This window comes from Rhodamnia argentea, chromosome 1 (genome assembly GCF_020921035.1).
Source record: "Rhodamnia argentea isolate NSW1041297 chromosome 1, ASM2092103v1, whole genome shotgun sequence".
NCBI classification, from domain to species: Eukaryota; Viridiplantae; Streptophyta; class Magnoliopsida; order Myrtales; family Myrtaceae; genus Rhodamnia; species Rhodamnia argentea.
Genome location: NC_063150.1, coordinates 33,048,672 through 33,068,675, shown reverse-complemented (window position 1 = coordinate 33,068,675; position 20,004 = coordinate 33,048,672). Strand labels below are relative to the sequence as shown.

Sequence of the window (20,004 nt, the reverse complement as noted above, 5' to 3'; positions counted from 1 at the left end):
AAAAATTCCTTTCTGAAAATGATCAGAGTTTTAGCATTTGGTAGGAGTTGGCCACTGATCCTGGCACCAAATGAAACACCACCCCTTCGGAGTCTTGAGGCTGGTTTGGTGGGGTTGGCGTCCTGAATAAGATTTGAATATTTCTTGGTGATTTCAGTAATCATTGTCCGGTAGTAGCATCCTTAGGTGGTTGGCTTCCTAGCAGAGAATCACATAGGGAAAAATTTGAAGACCAGGTCTTGATGCTGAAAGCTTCCAAGAGCTTGGTCATTAGAGACGTGGGTACAGCAGCAATCTACCGATTGCGCCAAAGGTACCAACAGTTTTCCCTCAATCGACCGGGTTTGGGACAGAAATTCAATTTGACCTGCCGTTCTCTCATTCTGAATTGGGTCAACTTGGGATGGATCCTGACAGATGGCGAAATTTAGACGACAGGAATATTTTTTAATGGACCACATCGTTACCGTGAAGCTTCACTTTTTACCTTGAATAGCCATCCGATCTTGTTACGTGCTTCAGCAACTTGGGAACGAGGGTTAGTTTACTATATAAAGAAACATCATTTATAAATATTGCAGAGTAGTTGAAACGTGAAATCTCAAAACGGCAGCTTTGGGAAGATTTTCTTTCACCAACGGGCAGTTGAGATGCTAGGACAATTTTTAACAGACCACGTGCGAGAAAATCAGTACAAAGACAAGTTACATTTCATTGGGCGTTCTCATTGCTTATTTGTTTACTTTGTTGAAACCATCAAATCATACGAGTGGATGGGATCAAGATCCATAAGGTTCGGGTTGGATCGACAATAATCCAAGCAAAATGAACCCATCTAAACCACTTTGATCCATTCCCATGCAATGCAAATCCAATTACTCATATCTGACCGAATTCATACTCAAATCATACCCGACCTAACCCACATTTCTAAAATATTTCCATATTTAACCATATTTAGGAAAATTTATACTTGCATTGAAGCAAGTATGTGGAGCGAATGAGTAGTGAGAGCGAGAGAGAATCAGAAGAGAGTCATAAATGTGGATTGACTCTATGTAAGTTGTAAATCTATTTATGACCAATTTACTACACATTTACAATCCATCTAATATTCATATAATATTTGAACCCATCTATTGAATACAACTAATCCATATAACTCAGCTCATTATATATGGATTTATGATCCATTTTGACAGGTCTAGTCTCATGGGTAGATCCTAGCCACGAACACTCCCGGTGTCAAAAAGTGAAGACACCGTGCAAAAGTGTAAACAATCCATCCAGGCAGATGACAAACCCTGGAGAAGTATTCTTACTCAGCCCTAGTAACAAAATTAGGCATTATCACAATGGCTTCAGGATGCATTCTGCCTGAATAAGGAAAAATGCATTCAAACCAGAAGCGGATGTACCCATGAGACACCGGGCATTCTAATATGAATGCCACTTAAACTGGGTTATTTCAATTTCTTCCTAGTCATTAAGCATATACACCTATTTGGTATATACGAGAAAAAGAGACCAACAAACATGTAAATGCCACCTAAAATGAACAATACTGCGTATGTTCAACTGCAAGCAAGCCCTTCGAACTACATTTCAGCAGAGCTGGTGGATTTTCTTGGAAAAGTAAAAGACAAACAAATGTTATCCAATGCCTGCACGCCATCATCGAGAAGTCAGATGGCAGGAAATCCCAGCATTGGCAAATACAAAACAGTATAGACAACAGAGATGTAATTATAAGCATTCCTATCTCATGTAAATATCTTCATCCTGTATGACCCTTTTGGGTCTGGGAATACAATTTGTTGGAATTACGGAATAGTGAACTCGATCTGCACTGCAGTGGCTGGGTATAGGGGCGAGTGGCTCGAGTTATTCGACTCCGTGCGGGCAAGCAGTTCGGTGATTCTTTTAAAGCAGCACATTCAATCTTAAATCCATTTTCTTTCGCAAGGAATCGACCCATCAAATGGTGCCAGCAGAAAATAGTACCAGCGAACTGCATTTAAAGGGGTTATGCCTGCCCACACTTGCTCAGACAACGAATTCCTTCTTCTAGATACTCTTCTCTGCTAATCCAGAATTCAGGTGCATCCTTCACAAGACAATGACAGCATAATTTTGACCTCAAAATTCCTTAATTGAAATGTTGAGAATTTCTCTTTTATTCTTAAATCTGTTCCCCTCTTCCATTTATTTATTTTTATTTTATATTTTTGCCTTTTTTTCTTGGGTCAGGCCACGCAGAAGAGGTGTGGGGGGGGAGTGGTGAGGGTTGTAATGGGGTTGAAAAACACCACGCACAAACCCGAGAGGAGGTTACCTTCATGATTCCTGCAAGTACAGCACCTCCCAGGTACACCATATGCTTTCTTCGTGGTGGATCCTCAATACGCAACCGCAATTTCTAGTGAACCAATAAAAATCTATTATTAGGGAGTGAAGACAAGGTCAATCTTCCATATGATGGTGATATTCTTATTGCTAGGCATCACTAGACAAAAGCTTTTCAAACTTGAAGAAACATATCACAGTTATGTTGTGCTCTAGTATTTTGTTCTATCCATAAAAATGAACTCTTAACTAAAGAGAACAATAATCCTTACGGGAAAAAGCCAAAAAACCCTAAATCTGCCCACTGTGACACATTCACCCTTAACTTTTTCTGGTGACACCAAAAACTCCAAACTTGTACCCGAGTGACACATTTACTCCAAGCTTTTCTTTGAGACACCAAAAACCTCTAACTTTTACCCGTGCGACACATTTACCCCAAGTTTTTTTTGTTTACAACACCAAAATACCAAACTTGTAGGCGTGAGAGGTAAACGTGTCACACGGATACAAGATTAGGGTTTTTGGTGTCACAAGAAAAAGTTTTGAGTAAATGTGTCATACAGGTACAAATTTGGGATTTTTGGTGTCACCAAAAAAAGTTTTGAATAAATGTGTGATGGTGGGCATAGTTTAGGGCTTTTGGTGGCTTTTTCCCTAATCCGGAATCAACTAAAATTGTCCATATAGCCTGGGAACTAAACTAGCATATGCAGGTTTTATGACGTTTAGTGCCGAAAGGACTCTTAAGATTCTTATCCTCTTTTCTTGCAGTTCATATCCTAATTCTGCAGATGAAAGACGAGTCCTTCACAATGGTAGTAGAAAGTAGAGGGTTCCATGCTTTGATCAATTCCCTTGGAAAGGAACTACACATACTTCCTCAGGTGCCTATTTACTCAGTCAAGGTTCATATTCATCTGGGACCTTAAGATTTCCACGTATCAATATGATGGCATGACCCATGATGAATAGTGCTTACCTAAATATTGGTAATTTAAAAATGGCAAGTTTTAATAGAAGACAAATTGAGCAAAATGATGGTCTTGAAGCTCTATATTAAAAAAAACGACTACCTTCAAGCCATCTTTATTTCCCTTGAGAACAACTTCCAGATACCGATCCAGTATTTCTTTCTCCAGACTGAAACAGAAAGCGAAACTTTATCAATTCAAACGTTCAAGCAAAACAAAACTTTTGTAATCAAATAGTCCTTGGAGATCACTCACAATATACAGAAAAGAGTATTCATACTGGAAAACCCCAGGAAAACTAGGGAAATTCTGGAGACTCTGTTGAATTCCGTGTCATGGATAGAACAAATCATAAAGCACGAAACATGTCGGGACTCTTTTTTTCTATGGATCACAAATGCTAAAGCAAGCAATATCATTTATTAGATGGTAAAAAATGTTCAATAAGTCTTCTTGTCAAAACATTCTGAGGAATTTATGAGGGAAGATTTTATGTGAAGGTGTGCATGGCAAAAATCATCAAAATGAAAGGTGCACACTTCACGTATATGTAACCGTCACAATAGATCATTAGCCATGGAGAAAGCCCAGGCTACAAAATCCAGATCAACCACTTAATTTCAGCACCATTAGCCTAATCTAGGTAATTGCCAGCAGAAAAGTGCTGATGCAATCCATCTCCTCTTTAAGGTGCATCTCATGTGGAGACTATTGCTAGAAGGAGTTCTCACTTTAACTGTGAACATACGCCAGGGATTGACTCTCTATGTGGATAAATAAGTTTACAAAGGACATGATCATTGGAAAGTAAGTTATTTTCCGTATGGGAATATTCGCTAAAGAAGTTTGCAGCCTGAACATGAAGTCGTCCATTTATTCAAGGACATCATTTTACTTTCTTTTCATCACCATCATTGCAGCTCAATGATTACTATATTTCAATTTTGAAATTGGTGATGCCTCACTAGCTTCCACTGCTAGGATGCTGATCATTTTTTCTCTCTCTTCCACTGAGGACATGTTTGTAGGACAATAATAAGATTGATCAATGAAATACAAGAAAGATGCACGAGTAAAAATTAAGAGAGACCACGATAGTCCAAAAAACTGTTGGCATGCTCACGATTGTCTCCGAGTGGTAAAAGTTCATTACCGGCTGGGTAATCCAGGGTACATGGTGCTTCCTCCACTTAAGACAATGTGTTGGTAGAGCTGCAAATGAGGAAACCAGTCTCAGCAGTGATGAACAAGATATATATGAGAAATGAAAGAAGACAAACTTCGATCAAATGCATCAGTAACAAGCAAAAACTCTGAAATTGTGATAGTAAGTTCAGGAACTAGCATCTGATTGCTGAATATAGGTCTCAAACAAAGAGCAAAGCATGGGAAAGTCGGGATTACATTCTTCAGGAAGCTGGAAAAATCTTATGATTAAATTGCTTAAATATATTGCAGTATTAAAATGCCCCTGATGAACTAACTAATGAGCATTGTCTAAATTGGAAGAGTGTGCTGCCAAGGATGTACAAGGAGCTAGAGGAAGCACAGACAGTACACACATGATGCACATTACTCATACTTACTAAAAAACGGCTTAATCATTATGATAATGATGCAGTAACATTATTACTTCCTAATACCTAAATGACGGAAGCTACATTTTTTAGAGGTGTTTATTTCATTGTGCCTACCAGCATTCGATTATCAATGTCCATTTCCTGGATGCAGCGGAATACCATGTCAGCCATCCCATCACCTTCGACATCTATGAGTTCCTGCAGCACTCAAAAGAGAAAAAAGAAAACATATAATTTAGTGCAAAACTCATAACATCTAATGAAGACTGATCAACATCAAAGCACCATCAAATAAATTCCAAAAGAGCTACATTATTTGATCACACATCCTCTAATAAACTCGCACTAACATGGGTATGTTTGTCTCAGCTCATAAAAGTCCCTTTTACATTCCCTCTGAAAATTCTGGAAATGAAAAAAAATGTGGATATTTGAAGTTCTAAAAATTATGAATTACTTTTCATGTTACTCTTTGTATGTTCAGAACATTTCAAGCATTTGACATTGAAGTTCTAACAAATTAATTAGTAGCTCGCCTCCCTTCTTCTTAAGGACAAAGGACAATTATACAGTATGCAATGGTTTGGTTGTCTAGTTATGGACTAAGTTTCGTGGCTCAACTCTCAACAGTGAGAAGATCGCATAACTAGACAAACCAGTAGCAAAGTTGATGATTTAAAGATAAGGTACTGTGTGCATTTGAGAAGTTAATTAGCTATTGGGCTGTGAACCTGCAAAACACATGCATACTGCTACAATTGAGCAGCTTAATATAATTAGCAACGCCACTGAAACCATTGCATGCTGACTACCAGAATAGGCATGTGGATCAGAATTTTCAGCTTGTGAAAGACTAGCAGGATGAAGTAAAACAAAATATGCCTAGATGGTCCATTAACTCCGGTGTAACCCTTTAGACTGCCATAAAGCATAGACATTACAGTCACTCCGCTGTTGGAGTACTTGATCAACCAATCTTAGATTAAACTACCAGCCCAACCCACTAATCTATACCAAACGATTAGTTGAGGCCAATGGCTGCATTTCAGCAATTTAAGACCCCAGAATGTGGCTTTAACCACAAACAAATTGCTGAAAAGGTGATCTTAAAAGAACATGAAGATCGTAGAAGTCCCAAGAGAATTGACCGCACAGAGAGGTAAAGGAGAAGTAGAGACTTACTGGCGTGAATAGAGCTTCTGGGGCTTGAAATCTTTCAGTGCCGACTTTAATAACCCTTCCATCTGGCAGCTAAGCAGGATAGATTTACCAATAATTTGATGTCAAATACCTATCGGTCTTAAAGCTCAAAATCACACCAAAAATCAAGCACTAGAATAGCAGCTCAACAATCCAACATCTAGCTCAGTACCTCCAAAAAATAAAAAAAGAATAAACGAGAGAAGCCAAAAATTTTATACGCATGCATTTTAACTCTGGTGAGTGCATACAAATGGAAGTTCAATGGAGTATTATATTGCCTGTATCATGACTTCTGCCAAGGAAGAATTCACTTACAGTGTAATGCTTAACGAGAATGGTAGTCTCAAGTCCCAGTTGGTACTCCCTCTTGTAATCATAACTGACACAAGTTTGACCATATCAAGCATAATGAAGTAACACCACAACATTCAGCATATACTTTTAAGTACTTGTTAACCTTATGTAGCAAAGCTTCTCTTTGATTTCTCTGACAGTCTCAAAATCAGCGGTTTTATTCATTGCATACCTTCACAAGAATGTCAAAACACTCAATTAATGTTAAGCAGAAGGAAAGACACGAAAAGACTTGCAAATAATACTTTAAACTGCCCTCACCCTCTCCGTGAAAGTAAATCAACTAGATAGGAAGTTATGTGCCGACCAGCTACGTTCATGCGTTTTGTAAGATGAGGGAATGAATAACCATCAACAACAGGAACCTGAAGAACATTTTCCAAGCAGAGATTCTTCAGGCTTAAAATTAAGATAGCCCATCAGTTAAACTACTGAATTCCTCTAGTTATTCTCATATTCTACCTTTACATCTTTTACCTACAACTCGATTCGCACTTCTCAAGCAGAATATGTAATCCAAAATGATTGGAAAATGTTCTTTGCTACACCAGAAGATTGCCTGATTGGCTAGAATGCCCTCATACACAACAGACTTAGTTTCCACAGCATATTCAAAAGGCAAAATAATCGGGAAAATTTACAAGGACAAGAAGCACATAAACCAACTCTTCTACATTAGATCATCCAAGGTGGAAGATGATGAAAGCATTGCTCACAACAACAAAGATGGTGGCTAAAGCATGATATTCAACATTGTAGATAATTATAGCAGTATAGATATAACTACCTAGTTAAGCAAGAGGAAAGGTGAAGTTGTAATTGAAGCTGAAAATGGAGTAAAGATCAGCTACTAGGAAAAATAGGGTCATATATGTACAAGATGAGAATGTGTTCACATTAGCAAGTGTACATAAAACAATCACGGATAGTTCATGACAAAGAAATTGAACGAGTGTTCTTCAGTTGTTTACCACGTGTGTGACGCCATCACCAGAGTCGATAACCAATCCAGTCAGCAAACCTGTGACCATTTGAGTTAACAAAAATGGAATCTGCAGAAAGTATACTAAGCTTATCCTGAAAAAGCAAAACCGTTGTGTAATGCATCGATTAATATCTGATCAGAGACAACCGCCAGGTTACACCTATGGCATGTTCCTCAGCTACGGTCACTATTCATGACGCAGATTGTGTTAATTAAAAAGAGACGCCTAATTGCTAGTGAATATTTAGATCCTCATAAGAACCTTGAGCATACAATGTCAGCACAGCCTGAATTTGTATGAAGACGCCAGCAAAGTTGTACTTCTCGAACATCGTTTCCACCTACAAAACCGGGTAAACTTCACATCAACTATAAGTACACACAGTGATAATGAGATGGGGAAGAGCGCGTAAAGAATACTAAAGTAATAAGACAGCACTAACCATTTTCTCACGATTCTTTGAGGGATTAAGAGGTGGATCGGTAAGTAATATTTTACATTCTGCAGGGTTTATCTGTTAATGAGAAACATAAATGGAAGTCAGTTGTAAGTGCCCTAGCTGTAAATAATGGAGCTTAAACACAGCATCGCAGTTGGCAGAAGCTAAGGAACATTAACCTTCAATTCATTGTAAAATGTGTGATCCCAGACATGACCCATATCGTCCCAATTTTGCACAATGCCGTTATTTACGGGATATGATATATCTAGTTGATTCCGCATGTCAGCACATGCATCTCCGACAACAATATCCTGGAAAAGAATGAGAATATCCCATAAATGCACAAACTGCTTAAGAATACACATCATCCACCTAGCAAAAATCCTTTCAGAAGATTCGGAGAATTGGAAACAGGTCAAAATGAACCTGTCGCCATGATGCAAATAATTGCTAAAACAGTAGAGATTTATAAACCCTTATGGCATCCTCTCATTGCAAACATCGTCATACATAATAAATAAGTTAACTATGCCGAAAAGAAAACATTTTCACCTTCAGCTCTTGTTCTGTCAGCGATTCCTCATATCGGAGCATAGGCCTTCCCACCATGCACGGGAACACGGACGTAGGGAAATTCTCTCCAGCAAAACCACACTTGACATACTGCACCAGACAAAAGGCAGCATCTGTACTGAGTTTATGTGCCACCAAGGTGTGCCAAGACTCCACCATCAACATCGACAGCAACAGCAACAAATTGAAACAAACAACGAAAGGGAGCTAAACTGAAGCAAAATGCGTCAATGGAAATTGGTTCTCTTTCGGGATCGCCAAGACGCGAGTCGGAATCCGACAGCCGGCTCGCGAGAAACCCAAGCCTCGTATAAGCGACACCAATCCACCATCGATACGTCCAACAATTCGCTAGAATCTCGCGGAGTCCATGCGGATTTCGCTAGCCGGATCGCGATCAGGAACACCCAGATCGAAATGAGGAGCGAGAGTTGTACACAACAGCACAAGTAGTCCAGCAACCACGAGGAAATAGGGAAGAAGAAAAGGGGAGGGAGAAGAAGTTACCCCGGTGCCATTGTCGCAGACGACGACATTAAGATTGTCCATGAAGCAGTCGAGAAGGCGCGCAGACGGAGAAGAAGCTGAGCTTATTGCTTGCTGTTGCTGGTGGCGACGGAGGTGGTTGTTCTTAACTTCAATTAGAAGCAGCTTTTAACTCAAGAAACATCTACAGTTAATGATTTTTATTATTTGCCTAGTAGAAATATTATAGTAACTTACGAATATTATGTAAGAAATGAAGCAGTTAATATTATTAACTTAATAATATCATGTCCGCTCATATAAATGTATAATGTCGCCACGTCATGTTATATAAGACTATAAATATGTTACCGATATAAAGTTGTTTTTGATTGAGCGTGATGTTTTATTTTAATAGAATATAAATAATGACGCATATTTTCATGTCTTTAAACTATTATGTGAAATAGTCTTCTGTAAGTTATGCGTAAAAAAGGATTATCTTACGTTTTATAAGGAGAAAATTGTCAAAAAAAAAAAAAAAAATTCCTAGACCTTTCGCACTTTTGTCAATTCAATCATAAACCTTTTGAATTTGTCGATTTTCACATTTGGCAATTCATTTTAATTAGCTTGGAATCATGACGTAGACTGTGACCGTCCTACGTGACAACGCCAACATTTATGTGTACAATTTTTAATATTTTCTTGAACTTTTTGGTATTTTTTTTCCTCTTATGGGTTCGGGGCCAGCGAGGGTCGCCGAACCCCGGGCGAGGGCCGCAAATAGACTTGGCGGGTTCCATGGAACCGGCGGTTCGGGTTTCGGGCCGGTTCCGATTCCGGTTCGGAACCGCCGGTTCCTAGGCCCAATAACTCTTTTTTCCCGGGCCTCCTCCCTTTTTTTTTAAAAAAAAAAACCGGGTCGGAACCGTGGGCCCGGTCAACGGGCCGGTTCCGGGCCTTGGTTCAATTATGGTCATGTCTAGCCGCAAAGCCCTTATCAAATGTAGGGTTGGGACCCCTCGTTAAGGCTAACGAGGGCGTTGCGAGCTGGCCACAACACTCGCTGTGCCTGACGAGGGCCGTCACCCTCGCCGGCCACAACGAGGGCAGTGACCTTGGGAGGGCTTTGCGGCTTTTCATCTACAGTTAATAATTTTTTTTTGTAATTTTTTTTAAGCTTTCAGAGTCGAACTAAACTGGGAAAAGAGAACAGCTTTTCATCTCCCTAATAAGATATGCATTTTTAGTGCATAATGAACATGATCTAACATAAGCCATTGCCTAGATTGGCAAGAAGCTGCTGGAGACAGACTAGTTACTTTAAATGGGCGAAACAAGCAGAGAGCATTTTAAAGTTGCATCAGTTACCATGTAACTAATGTCTCAATTGCTTGCTCTCAGAGCTATTCCATCTAGAAGGTAACACAGATTGGCTACCCCTAGAAATTGTTATAGTACCATATGCACAGTTTAAAGAAAGTGCAGAAAGTACTAACTCCAACTTTCACTCTTAAAAATTCAGGAGCAAAATTGCCAGTCACTTTGTGACTTATGAGATGCTGGAATAAATCAGGGTACAACTATAGTGAAGATAATGAAAACAAAAAATATATATAGATATATATATATATATAGCTATGGAGAGGAATTATTGACTGCCAGGCAATTCCTTCTCTTGCATTCTTTCAAGCCAGTTCAAGATTGGTTCCGATTCAGGCGCAGAAGAAAGCAGGAATACGAGTTCCGATGAAATACGATTCATCGTCAGAGGAGAGTTTTCCCTAATCCATTTCATGTGTTCAAGCGCAAGTCTGGCCTTGTCTGCATCATTCAAGTATTTCAGGAAAGTGACATGGGAGTCTAAATTGCCCGAATCACAATGGAAACGTTGGAGCAACTTTGAAGCAGTAACAAAATCACCTGCATCAAGCATGTCAAGACATAGAACCAAGACATTATCAGTTGCTGCAATTATATAAGATCAAGAATACTCAAATTCTGTATTTAACTGAGCACATCGAAACTTTACCTTTTCTGCAGAGACCTAGGACGAATGCACTGAGGACACTCATGGCAAGAGTTGGATCCTGTTCGATACACTTTTCGAAAATATCAAAGGCAGCTTCAAAGTTTGCTTCTTGACAAAGCCCTTCTATGAGAGATCTGTAGATTGAGGAATCCGGTTCCAACCCTTTCTCCAACATGTGGTAAAACAGCCTCCTTGCCTCTTCAGCTTGCCCTATTTCAGAGAACTTCTTGATCAAGATAGTATATGTTCTTAAATCTCCAGAATACCCACTTGAAAACATCTCATCCCACAGCCTTTTAGCTGGACGCATAAGATCTTCCCGGCAACATGCTTCCAGAACAGAATTATAGCCAAACACATCTGGGCCCAACCCTTTCTTCTTCATCACCTGAAGGATTCCATAAGCTTCTCTTACTCTTCCAGCCCTACATAAAAATGAGACCATCACAGTGTAACTCTCCGCATCAGCAAAATAACCACCAGAATCCAAGACTTGATACACCTGCATCAGTACATCAGTTTGGTTGTGCTTGCATAAGTTTCTACACAAATTGCTCAATGTCAGAAGTGTCGGGAACTTTCCCTTCTTAATCATGAACCTAAAGAAGGCGATCGCTGATTGAGGATCATCAGCTGAGATTGTTCCGATCAATGCGTTGAGGATATCATCCTCCAGTGGGAAGTCCCCACTAATAATGACTTCTCCCAACTCTGTGGCTTCCTTCGTTAGTCTTTCAGAAATCAGAGTAAATAAAAACTCTCTATAGTCATTCGCCCTCGGAGCTACTCCTAACTTCCGTTTCAACTTCAAAACTCTCTCTTTCTCCACCACATCACCCATTTCTCGAAATGCTTCGGCAATAATTCTATACGCCATAAAATCAGGTTTCCAGCTTCTACTTCTCAGCTCGTCCAACATCCAGAGAGCCTCCGATACCCTTGAAGCTTGACAAAGACCATGAACTACCAAGACAGCAATAACTGACCCGTTAATCCCTAAATTACGCCGTCTAACTTCATCTAACACGCTCAAAACCTCAGACAATTCCCCATTACCGCAAAACTTCCACAAGAACACGCCCAATCCTAGAGTGGTCAAACGAACACCTCGTTGCATCAATTCATCGAACACCTTCCTTGCATTATCGATATACCCATCAGACGCTAGAGCAGCTAAAAGCAAGTTACACACGTCAGGTCCTACATCCCCAATTAACGAACCCATCTCACTGAAAACCAAAAACCCATCGTGGGTCCTCTTGTTCCTGACGAAACAAGCGATGGCATGCCCGTAGGCCGAAGCGTCGAGGCCGATCTTGCGGGCTCTGACTCGCTTCAAGAGAGCTTCGACGGCATTGAACCGTCCGGAGGCGGAGAGAGACTTGAGGATGGACCGATAAGTGAGAGGATCGTGAGCGAAGTTGGGTTGCTGAGAGGCCCAGTTGAAGAAGCCGAGAGCGAGCGAGTGGTGAGAGATCAGGAAAGGGTCGATCACATGGGCGACGAGCTGAGGGGTGAGCAAGTCGCGGCAGTTGAGACGGTGCAGAGTCTGCTCGAGCGAGGCCGTCCATGTGCGCGACGGGACGGTGCGGTCGGAGGCTGAAATGAGAGCCCTGCTTATTCTCGTTGCTAGTTCAGTCACGCTAGATTTCATGAGAGAGAACGATGACCGGCGTACAGACAGCCGAACCCAAGTCTCTGTCTCTGTCTCTCAGAATGTTATATTGGGATTTTGTTTTTTTCCCTGCAAAAACCAGATGGGCTTAACGGAAGTTCTGAAACGATTTAAGTGTGCGAGTTTTAGGAGTTCAATGCACGAGCATGGTAAAGATGAGACTCAAGAAGAAAGCTCCGAGCAGCTACTGTCGCCCCGCCAAGGACTTGAGATCAAGCTGACGGAAAATCAGGTTAGGCCGGCAACTGCTTGGATCATGTCAATGACAAAGTCCAGCGTTCGAGGACTCGAGCCGGGTTGCCGCAGAACTATTTCTGACGATGGAAGATCCAGCCGGTGAGCGCCGACGGTGGCTGTTTGGTCGATGAAGGTGTTGGAGTTGGAAGTTCGTTCCAATTTGTTTCCCACTTGAATACAAATTTTCGTCCATCACAAATCCTCGTCATGTCATTCCTCAAGAGAGTGCAGCTTAATAGAAATGACTAAAGAACTACGAACGACATGACACATGAAAGCAGAGAGTATGGGGGTTTATACACAATATTCACAGACTATCTCATTGATCTAACGATACTTTTCACAGCTTTGTACACAGCAGATGTACAACATCAGCCTGTACACTATCTTACTTACAGGAAGTAAAGATTTACAAAAGAAACCACCACAACAGTGCAGATGGTGGTCATTGGAATCTTCCTATGTACACAGTCGAATTGCGGAGAGCTATACCCCCATCATCAATTGGTCCAGACGTACACCTATTTAGTATTCACAGTATTCATGATTTCACGTATGTTTTGAGGGGTTGAAATACTCAGGTCTTCTGTACAGTGTCTACTTGTGGGATCACGTGGTGAGCCATTCACGAGGCCGATCTAACCAACTTGAAGTTCTGGAAGTTCCTTGTTCTGAAGAAGTTGCCAAAGAGGAAACCGGCAGTAGTTCCCTGAGGTTGTTTAGGCGAGAGAAGCGGATTGTGCTTCACCTGCAACACGGACGGTCCAATTTGACGACGGATCGAATCAATGATCCTGAGGTCCACAGGGCTACCCGTGACATCAGATACATAAAACGTGTCTTTGGCTTTCCCGTCTTTAGTTGAAATCTCAGCTCTTTTTATGCACAAACCATTCTCCCGGAACACCCTAGTGATGTCCGAGAGGAGTCCAACCCGGTCCTCGGCACACAATTCCAGTTCCAAACCCTACAAAAAGGCTTTTTATCAGTTCACTGCTACCCAGCAACAAAAGACGAAAATTTCTTCGAGCAAAAGTCGAAAGTACCTCATATGCCCGCCTTTCAATAGCTGCTTCAAGACCTTGTGTGATCCTTTCCCGTTCAGCTTCTGAGCCTATGGGCAGCCCATCGACATGTCGGATGTAGAATTCCTTCAACCATATGGAATTAAACTTCAGTTAACATCAAAGAGAAGGATTTGATAGGCAAATAGCTGACTAGGTGGAAACTTTGAGAGAAGTGTCAATTTACTAACTCAAAGTCCTACTCGTTGTGTACTCCCCCAAGAATGCAAAAGCAATAGGAAAAAGGAATGCCAGGATGTATGAATTACCTGATAAGCTTCTTTCCTCCCGGTGTTGACCATTCCATGAAAGACTACATACTGCATGTCTGTCAATGTGCAAACAATATCAAACAGTAGCTTTGGTCGATCTTTAGACCTCATGGTCACAATGGTATAATCTTTCTCGTAACAATCCATCACTGTTACAAAGGGTCTCGTGCTCTTATCATGCATCCTCCCAATCTCTTCTTTATCAACCCTTTCATAGTCTCTATCCGCAAACATAATCTGATGTAACCTCCTCTCCCTGTTAGTCACCCCAGGCGGTGAAAGTGTCATCTTGGCTGTGTTAACAGCACCATTCCCTCTAAGAACATTACAAAGAAGGTCCCTTATTGTAGCGAGACGATTTGGATCTTTGATAGCACACCCGGTGGAATCATCAGTGACATGAACAACAGCTGCAGCCCTAGAATTGTGTGTCCATATCTCAGCATTTACTACATTGCAGTGAAGGTCTGCAAGAACAGCACACACTTCAGACAACAGACCAGGCCGGTCGGTACCAGAGAGTTCGATTGAGGTGTGCTCATTAGAGGGCATAAACCCTACGCACTCTCTGAATGAGAGGGAAAAGCTTGCGTTGCTTTCAAGTCTCTGCAAAGTTGATATCAAAGTTACTGATAATCCATTGTCGAACGTATTATAATACATGTGTGAATGATTCAAGCTTTAAGAAGCACAAAGGTATTCCAGCATTTACAATGGGACAGAAAACAGTGGAACATATGATAATCATTCATGACATTTGCAATTTTATTTCATGACAAAAGAAGAATGGATGAGCTCATACAAATTTCTGATGTTTTAACTAGCAAAATTCCAGATTCAACTCACATGTATCTATCACTTTGATAGCCCAGACAAACAATGAAAAAGGTGGATCAGCGAGAAAGATGGAGAAAGACAAGCAAGAATCCAGAGAAAATCTAGAGAAAGTCACAGAGCAACAACTGAAGTATCATTCGCTAACCCGGTCAACCTAATCTCCATCGACTCCTACAACTTAAAGAGCATTTACCACAGATTTTTGCTTAACTATTTAAAAGTATTCTTCATGAGAGAGGAAATGACATGAACAACACCAGGATAAACAACCTTTCGGACAACAAACACATTCTATAGATTTCTTACATCTCACCAGCAGGATGGTTGGGGATGGGGGACAAAAAGGAGAAGCACAAAGAATTGGGTCCACTGCAAACTTACCGTCTTAATGTACTCGATGACTTCCTTCTCCTTGATTTTCTTCCCGTCACAATCAATCACGTTAAAAACTGAAGTGTTGTAAGGGGGATAATGAGAAACTAGGTGGAGTACTCTAAATTTTATTTCAGATTACCAAGTAGCAAAGAAAGACTCACCATCCATGAACCATCCTCCATCAGATGATATATAAGCTTTAGTAATTGTAAGATTCATATCTATGAGCACTTGGACGACTTCTAGGAGAATTCCGTGTTTGTTGACACTGTCAACCTGATGTAGATGAAAAGCAAAAAATTAGAAACTTTGAATGAGAGAATAATTTCAGAAAATCATGGAAGAACAAAACTATCAAGAACCCAATGTTCGTTCATGTTTCGAAACACAAAATGCATCAGTATTGACCAACTTTATCTTATTTTACCTTGAATTATGCCCGAAAGTAAATAAGAAAAGAAAGAATGAGCCGCACCTGTATTACAGTGGCATCCTCGCAAGACTTGTTGTCAATAACAACTCTGCATTACAAGAGAAGCAATTAGATGAAACAGATACATAGCCAAGGAGCAGGAAAATTTCATGTAGGGTGTCATGGCGGTTATGCGAAAATGTATATTAGTTCGAATCTGTAGCAAGCATAATTCATGACCTCCTCGTGTCCAACTAAATTGACGGTTACCCTAATAGCTGCTCATCTAAATCCAAGGAACAAGTACTAATTCACAGCATTACATCACAAATCAAACTTGACGAAAGATAAAGTCAAACATCAAACGGTGATCTTGGCTCGGCTTTCAACTGATGACTCCTACATAAGATCAAGCATAGCCAGAAGTGAACTTCCATCTGCTCACAAGTTACAACTTAGCCAAAGCACTTCGATCAAGTCGATTACTTCAACAGTCCTTAAAGGCACGGCCTTTCCGTTTAAGTTCTGAAGGAAAATGGGGGCAAAAGCAAATATAGACTCAAAGCGCCGCAGCACCGTAAGAACTTGCACACGAAACATCAAAGCACCCCAAAAAAAAAAAAAAACCCCAAAAGCGATTGGAACGAGAGAATCGACACAACCCTCTCCGCCATCATCACCGAGAAAGGGACGCGATTAGAAGAAACGGCACAGGCACACGCACAGGCACAGGCGCATGAATTTGACACCCTCGTCCAAACAGAGAAACCCAGAGAGAGATAGAGAGAGATCGGCACCTGGGTGGGTTCATTCTTCTGATGAGCTTAGCATACTCATCGTCCATATCTGGAGTATGCGGTTCCCCGCTTGTTTCTGCCGGAGGAAGCGGCCTGAGAGCAAGCTAAGTGGAGAATGGAGTGAACAGAACAGAGGAGGGAACGCAGGGGGGGAAGGGGAAGGAGAATATATTCACGGGGAAGAGCGTGGCGTTCTAGGTAGAGAGAATAATAGGAGAGAGCGTTGGGGTGCTCTGGTTCTGGCAACGATGCCTTCTCCAGCATCCAAGGAATAACCCCCGCAGAGGGAGACAGACGGAGACGGAGAGACTCGAGTAGTGCCGGCCGTTTTTTAACTGAACATTCAACCCACAAGGTTAGCTCTTTTCTTTCTTTCTTTCTTTTTTTCCCCAAAATAACTCATAATAACTTGTTTTTTTTTTTTGGTCGAATCATAATAACTTGTTCAAATCAAAGTCTTTTTTTTTTCTTTTTTTTGTTGTTGTTGTCAAGTTCGAATCAAGATTAGCTATCACAATTCTCCGACATAAGAGATCTCGAACACAGTTCACATGTATATCTCAAAAACAATTCCCCTTTCATGTGTGAGCTCGGTATTGTGCTTGCATCGCTTTAATTTAGGTATCATTGTCCAAAAACTTATTACTACTTGAATTTACAACGTTCACATTCATCCCAGGTCTCTTTCTTCGAGTCGAACCATGAAGGCTGTCATTGGAAACACATTGCTAGATCATAAAATCTGCCGCTTTAGAAACCGCATTGGTCACCAAATTCATTCATTGAGATATTCACCAAACATGGGAATGTCTATGGGCCCACCAATTTACAATCGCATTGCTCACCGTTTGTTAGAAGTGCGCAACAAAAGCCTAATACCTTCACTTGAGGAGATTGACAAGTGAAAGTTCAAATCCGAACTCATCAACATATCCAATTAAACTCATTTTCACTCAAAAGCGTAAATCAGTAAGTTATAGACCAATTAAAATATATTAAGTATCCCACACCACACCAATTTTTCAAAGCCAAACTTCTTCGACACAAACTATACGTGCATTTTCCAAGATCTCGAAGTTCTCCGGCGGGACCCACATACGAGTATACGTCCTCGGTGTCCGCACTCGTTCAAATTTCGATACGATTGGGGTCCCGCAATGTACATGAGAGAACAGATACTCATACTGGAATCATACGACACACATTCAACAGCAGTTCTTGCAAATAACGAAACGAGAGCGACATCGAGTATATTCTAGCCGAATCACAAAATCGATCTGTCAAGTTATGTAGCCGGCTGCAAATGGACATCCCCACAATCGGGCCGAAATCGGCCGTGCGGACAACGATCTATCCCGATTCCCGACAACCTAATCGGCCAGCGATGATGTTGGGCGTCATTATCGACAAAGTAAACACTCGCATTAGGTCGTGACTACGAGGCTGAACTTTTGCCTATAGAGTGGCAATGTCTAGCACCGTCCTAGGATAAGGAAAACCTAATCAATGAAGGGTCGGGGGCGGGCGGTTGGGAGATGGAAGGTGAAACGGTCGTGAAAGGGAGGTCGGGTTAGGTGGGGAAGGAAGAAGTTGGAAGTCACTCGTGAAGCAAACTCGAGAAGATTTTCCGTTTGCCTTTTCTCACGACACGTCCTGATCAATCAAACGAATTCATACGATCAACCCACGTTTCCACGCCTTGCTCGTGCTTATGAAATCTCGGTCGGCGCAACCAACACCTAAATCGCAACTAAATCTTTGTATAGGTTGTTCTGCTCTTTTTGCGGGTAAAGTTCCCAAAAAAAAAAAAATCTATTATATTGATATTAATCTAATCAGTAATCAATTTAGTCATAAATATTTTCACATTAATATCAATTGAGTCTATCCGACCAATTTAGGTGGCACAACTAGCGCCGACGTAGACATTTTTCAATTTGAATTTTTTTCTTTCTGAGTGTTGGAGAGGGCGCAAGCCATGAAAAAAAATATTCAAAAAAGCTATTTCCATGGCTTTGCTAGTGCCAACATAGGCCATGGAAAAAAGGAAAAAAAAAAGAAATCAAGGAAGCTAGTTGTGCCACGTAAGACGATCGGCGTTTGCGTCGGCAGTTTCCATCCTAAATTGATTAGATGTGTTGAATTGGTACCAATGTGAAAATGTTTAGGAGTAAATTGGTCTAATTGAAAAGTTCAGGACTAAATTGGTAATAATGCAATAGATTTATGACTTTTTTGGTATTTTTCCCATCTTTTTGCCGGGGACTGTTTCTGACAAAGAACCTCTCTTGTTCATGAAATGGATGTTACATGGTCTCTGTCTCTTGATTTTTTTTTTCTTGATCCATAACATGCGAGATGTCGCGATGCCTCTGACTGGTTGCACGGAGTCATGTTGACTATTGGCTCTTCCGAACCTTTGAATAATCGAGAGATCATGCTCATCGCCTTGTGGCGGTATCTTATTCAATGGACATGAAATGAGACGACGTGTTACCTTGGGGCACGAGAATTTCTATGCCGCTGACATTATGGAAACGAAACATTAGAAAATATTTTTCGGATTTGTCGGGGGACAAAGCGGGAGGCAGGTAAGGGGGGAAATCTCTTGGGCGAGTGGACAAGGAATGGAGAGCAACAAGGCTTCTCATCAAGAGTAGACTTCCAAGCAGAAGGAGCAGAAGAGTCCACACCTATCTTTATCCTTCTTCACTTTGCGATTAGGACGAGGCCGGCGACCAACTACAAGAGTGATACTGAGGCGAGGAACGTGGAGCTTTTCAAGCAGCACTAAAATATCATATTTTGTGCCTGCAATATATATATATATATATATATATATATATATATATATATATATATATATTCTTGCTTTGCTCTGAATTTTGCATACCAATCCAGCGGTTAATATTTCTTAAAAATTTAAAATATTTTAATTTTATTAATTTTTCTTTATTTTTATTGTGGCTGGCGAGGGTTACCGAAACTCAAACCGACCATCGCTAGGCAAATGCGGGTGAGGCCAGCGAGCTCGCCGAAGCTTAGTGAAAAGAAGAAAGAATGAAAAAAATAAAATTGAAAAAAATAAAAAGATTAATACAACGAAAATCACAGCACCAAAAATCATAAATTCGTATATTCGTGACAAATTTACTTTTCGTTAGTTTCTGTTAAATTGGGTTAATACCACAAAAAATCACAAAATGCTACATTTGTGCCCCAAACTATGACACTAGTCAACTATCAAGTCATCTAACTCGGCAATTTGACTATAAAATTTATCGGAGGGTAAATTTGTCATAGATATACCAGTTTAAAATTTTTGTGATAAAAAAAATAGTTTGGGGTATGTTTATCATAGAGTGTATCAATTTGAG

The 20,004-nt window shown here is 40.6% G+C and overlaps 3 protein-coding genes across 5 annotated transcripts; all 3 read right to left on the bottom strand.

Moving 5' to 3' along the window:
- Positions 1-1,573: 1,573 nt before the first annotated feature.
- Positions 1,574-9,105, bottom strand: LOC115738888 (actin-related protein 2). Of its 2 annotated transcripts, XM_030671675.2 has the most exons (16): positions 8,966-9,105; positions 8,438-8,548; positions 8,062-8,196; positions 7,886-7,957; positions 7,705-7,783; positions 7,429-7,478; positions 6,719-6,822; positions 6,561-6,629; positions 6,419-6,482; positions 6,083-6,151; positions 5,015-5,098; positions 4,474-4,532; positions 3,423-3,489; positions 2,336-2,419; positions 1,998-2,107; positions 1,574-1,947 (listed from the first exon to the last, which is right to left on the bottom strand). In XM_030671675.2, the coding sequence occupies exons 1-15, from the start codon at positions 9,005-9,007 to the stop codon at positions 2,027-2,029; spliced, it is 1,170 nt and encodes a 389-aa protein (XP_030527535.1). In that variant the 5' UTR covers positions 9,008-9,105; the 3' UTR covers positions 1,574-1,947; positions 1,998-2,026. The 2 variants fall into 2 exon arrangements, with proteins under 2 accessions (XP_030527535.1, XP_048132103.1); XM_048276146.1 differs by having other exon boundaries at positions 1,574-2,107.
- A 1,141-nt stretch (positions 9,106-10,246) lies between these two features.
- LOC115738886 (pentatricopeptide repeat-containing protein At5g14080) lies at positions 10,247-13,006 on the bottom strand. Its single transcript, XM_030671671.2, has 3 exons — positions 10,959-13,006; positions 10,563-10,849; positions 10,247-10,503 (listed from the first exon to the last, which is right to left on the bottom strand). The coding sequence occupies exons 1-2, from the start codon at positions 12,610-12,612 to the stop codon at positions 10,578-10,580; spliced, it is 1,926 nt and encodes a 641-aa protein (XP_030527531.1). The 5' UTR covers positions 12,613-13,006; the 3' UTR covers positions 10,247-10,503; positions 10,563-10,577.
- Positions 13,007-13,142: 136 nt separating this feature from the next.
- LOC115738887 (ACT domain-containing protein ACR6-like) lies at positions 13,143-16,949 on the bottom strand. 2 transcript variants are annotated; one of them, XM_030671672.2, is made up of 7 exons: positions 16,628-16,949; positions 15,894-15,939; positions 15,580-15,694; positions 15,425-15,492; positions 14,204-14,812; positions 13,917-14,021; positions 13,143-13,837 (listed from the first exon to the last, which is right to left on the bottom strand). In XM_030671672.2, the coding sequence occupies exons 1-7, from the start codon at positions 16,672-16,674 to the stop codon at positions 13,496-13,498; spliced, it is 1,332 nt and encodes a 443-aa protein (XP_030527532.1). In that variant the 5' UTR covers positions 16,675-16,949; the 3' UTR covers positions 13,143-13,495. The 2 variants fall into 2 exon arrangements, with proteins under 2 accessions (XP_030527532.1, XP_048132100.1); XM_048276143.1 differs by lacking the exons at positions 15,425-15,492; positions 16,628-16,949.
- Between the last annotated feature and the right edge of the window lie 3,055 nt (positions 16,950-20,004).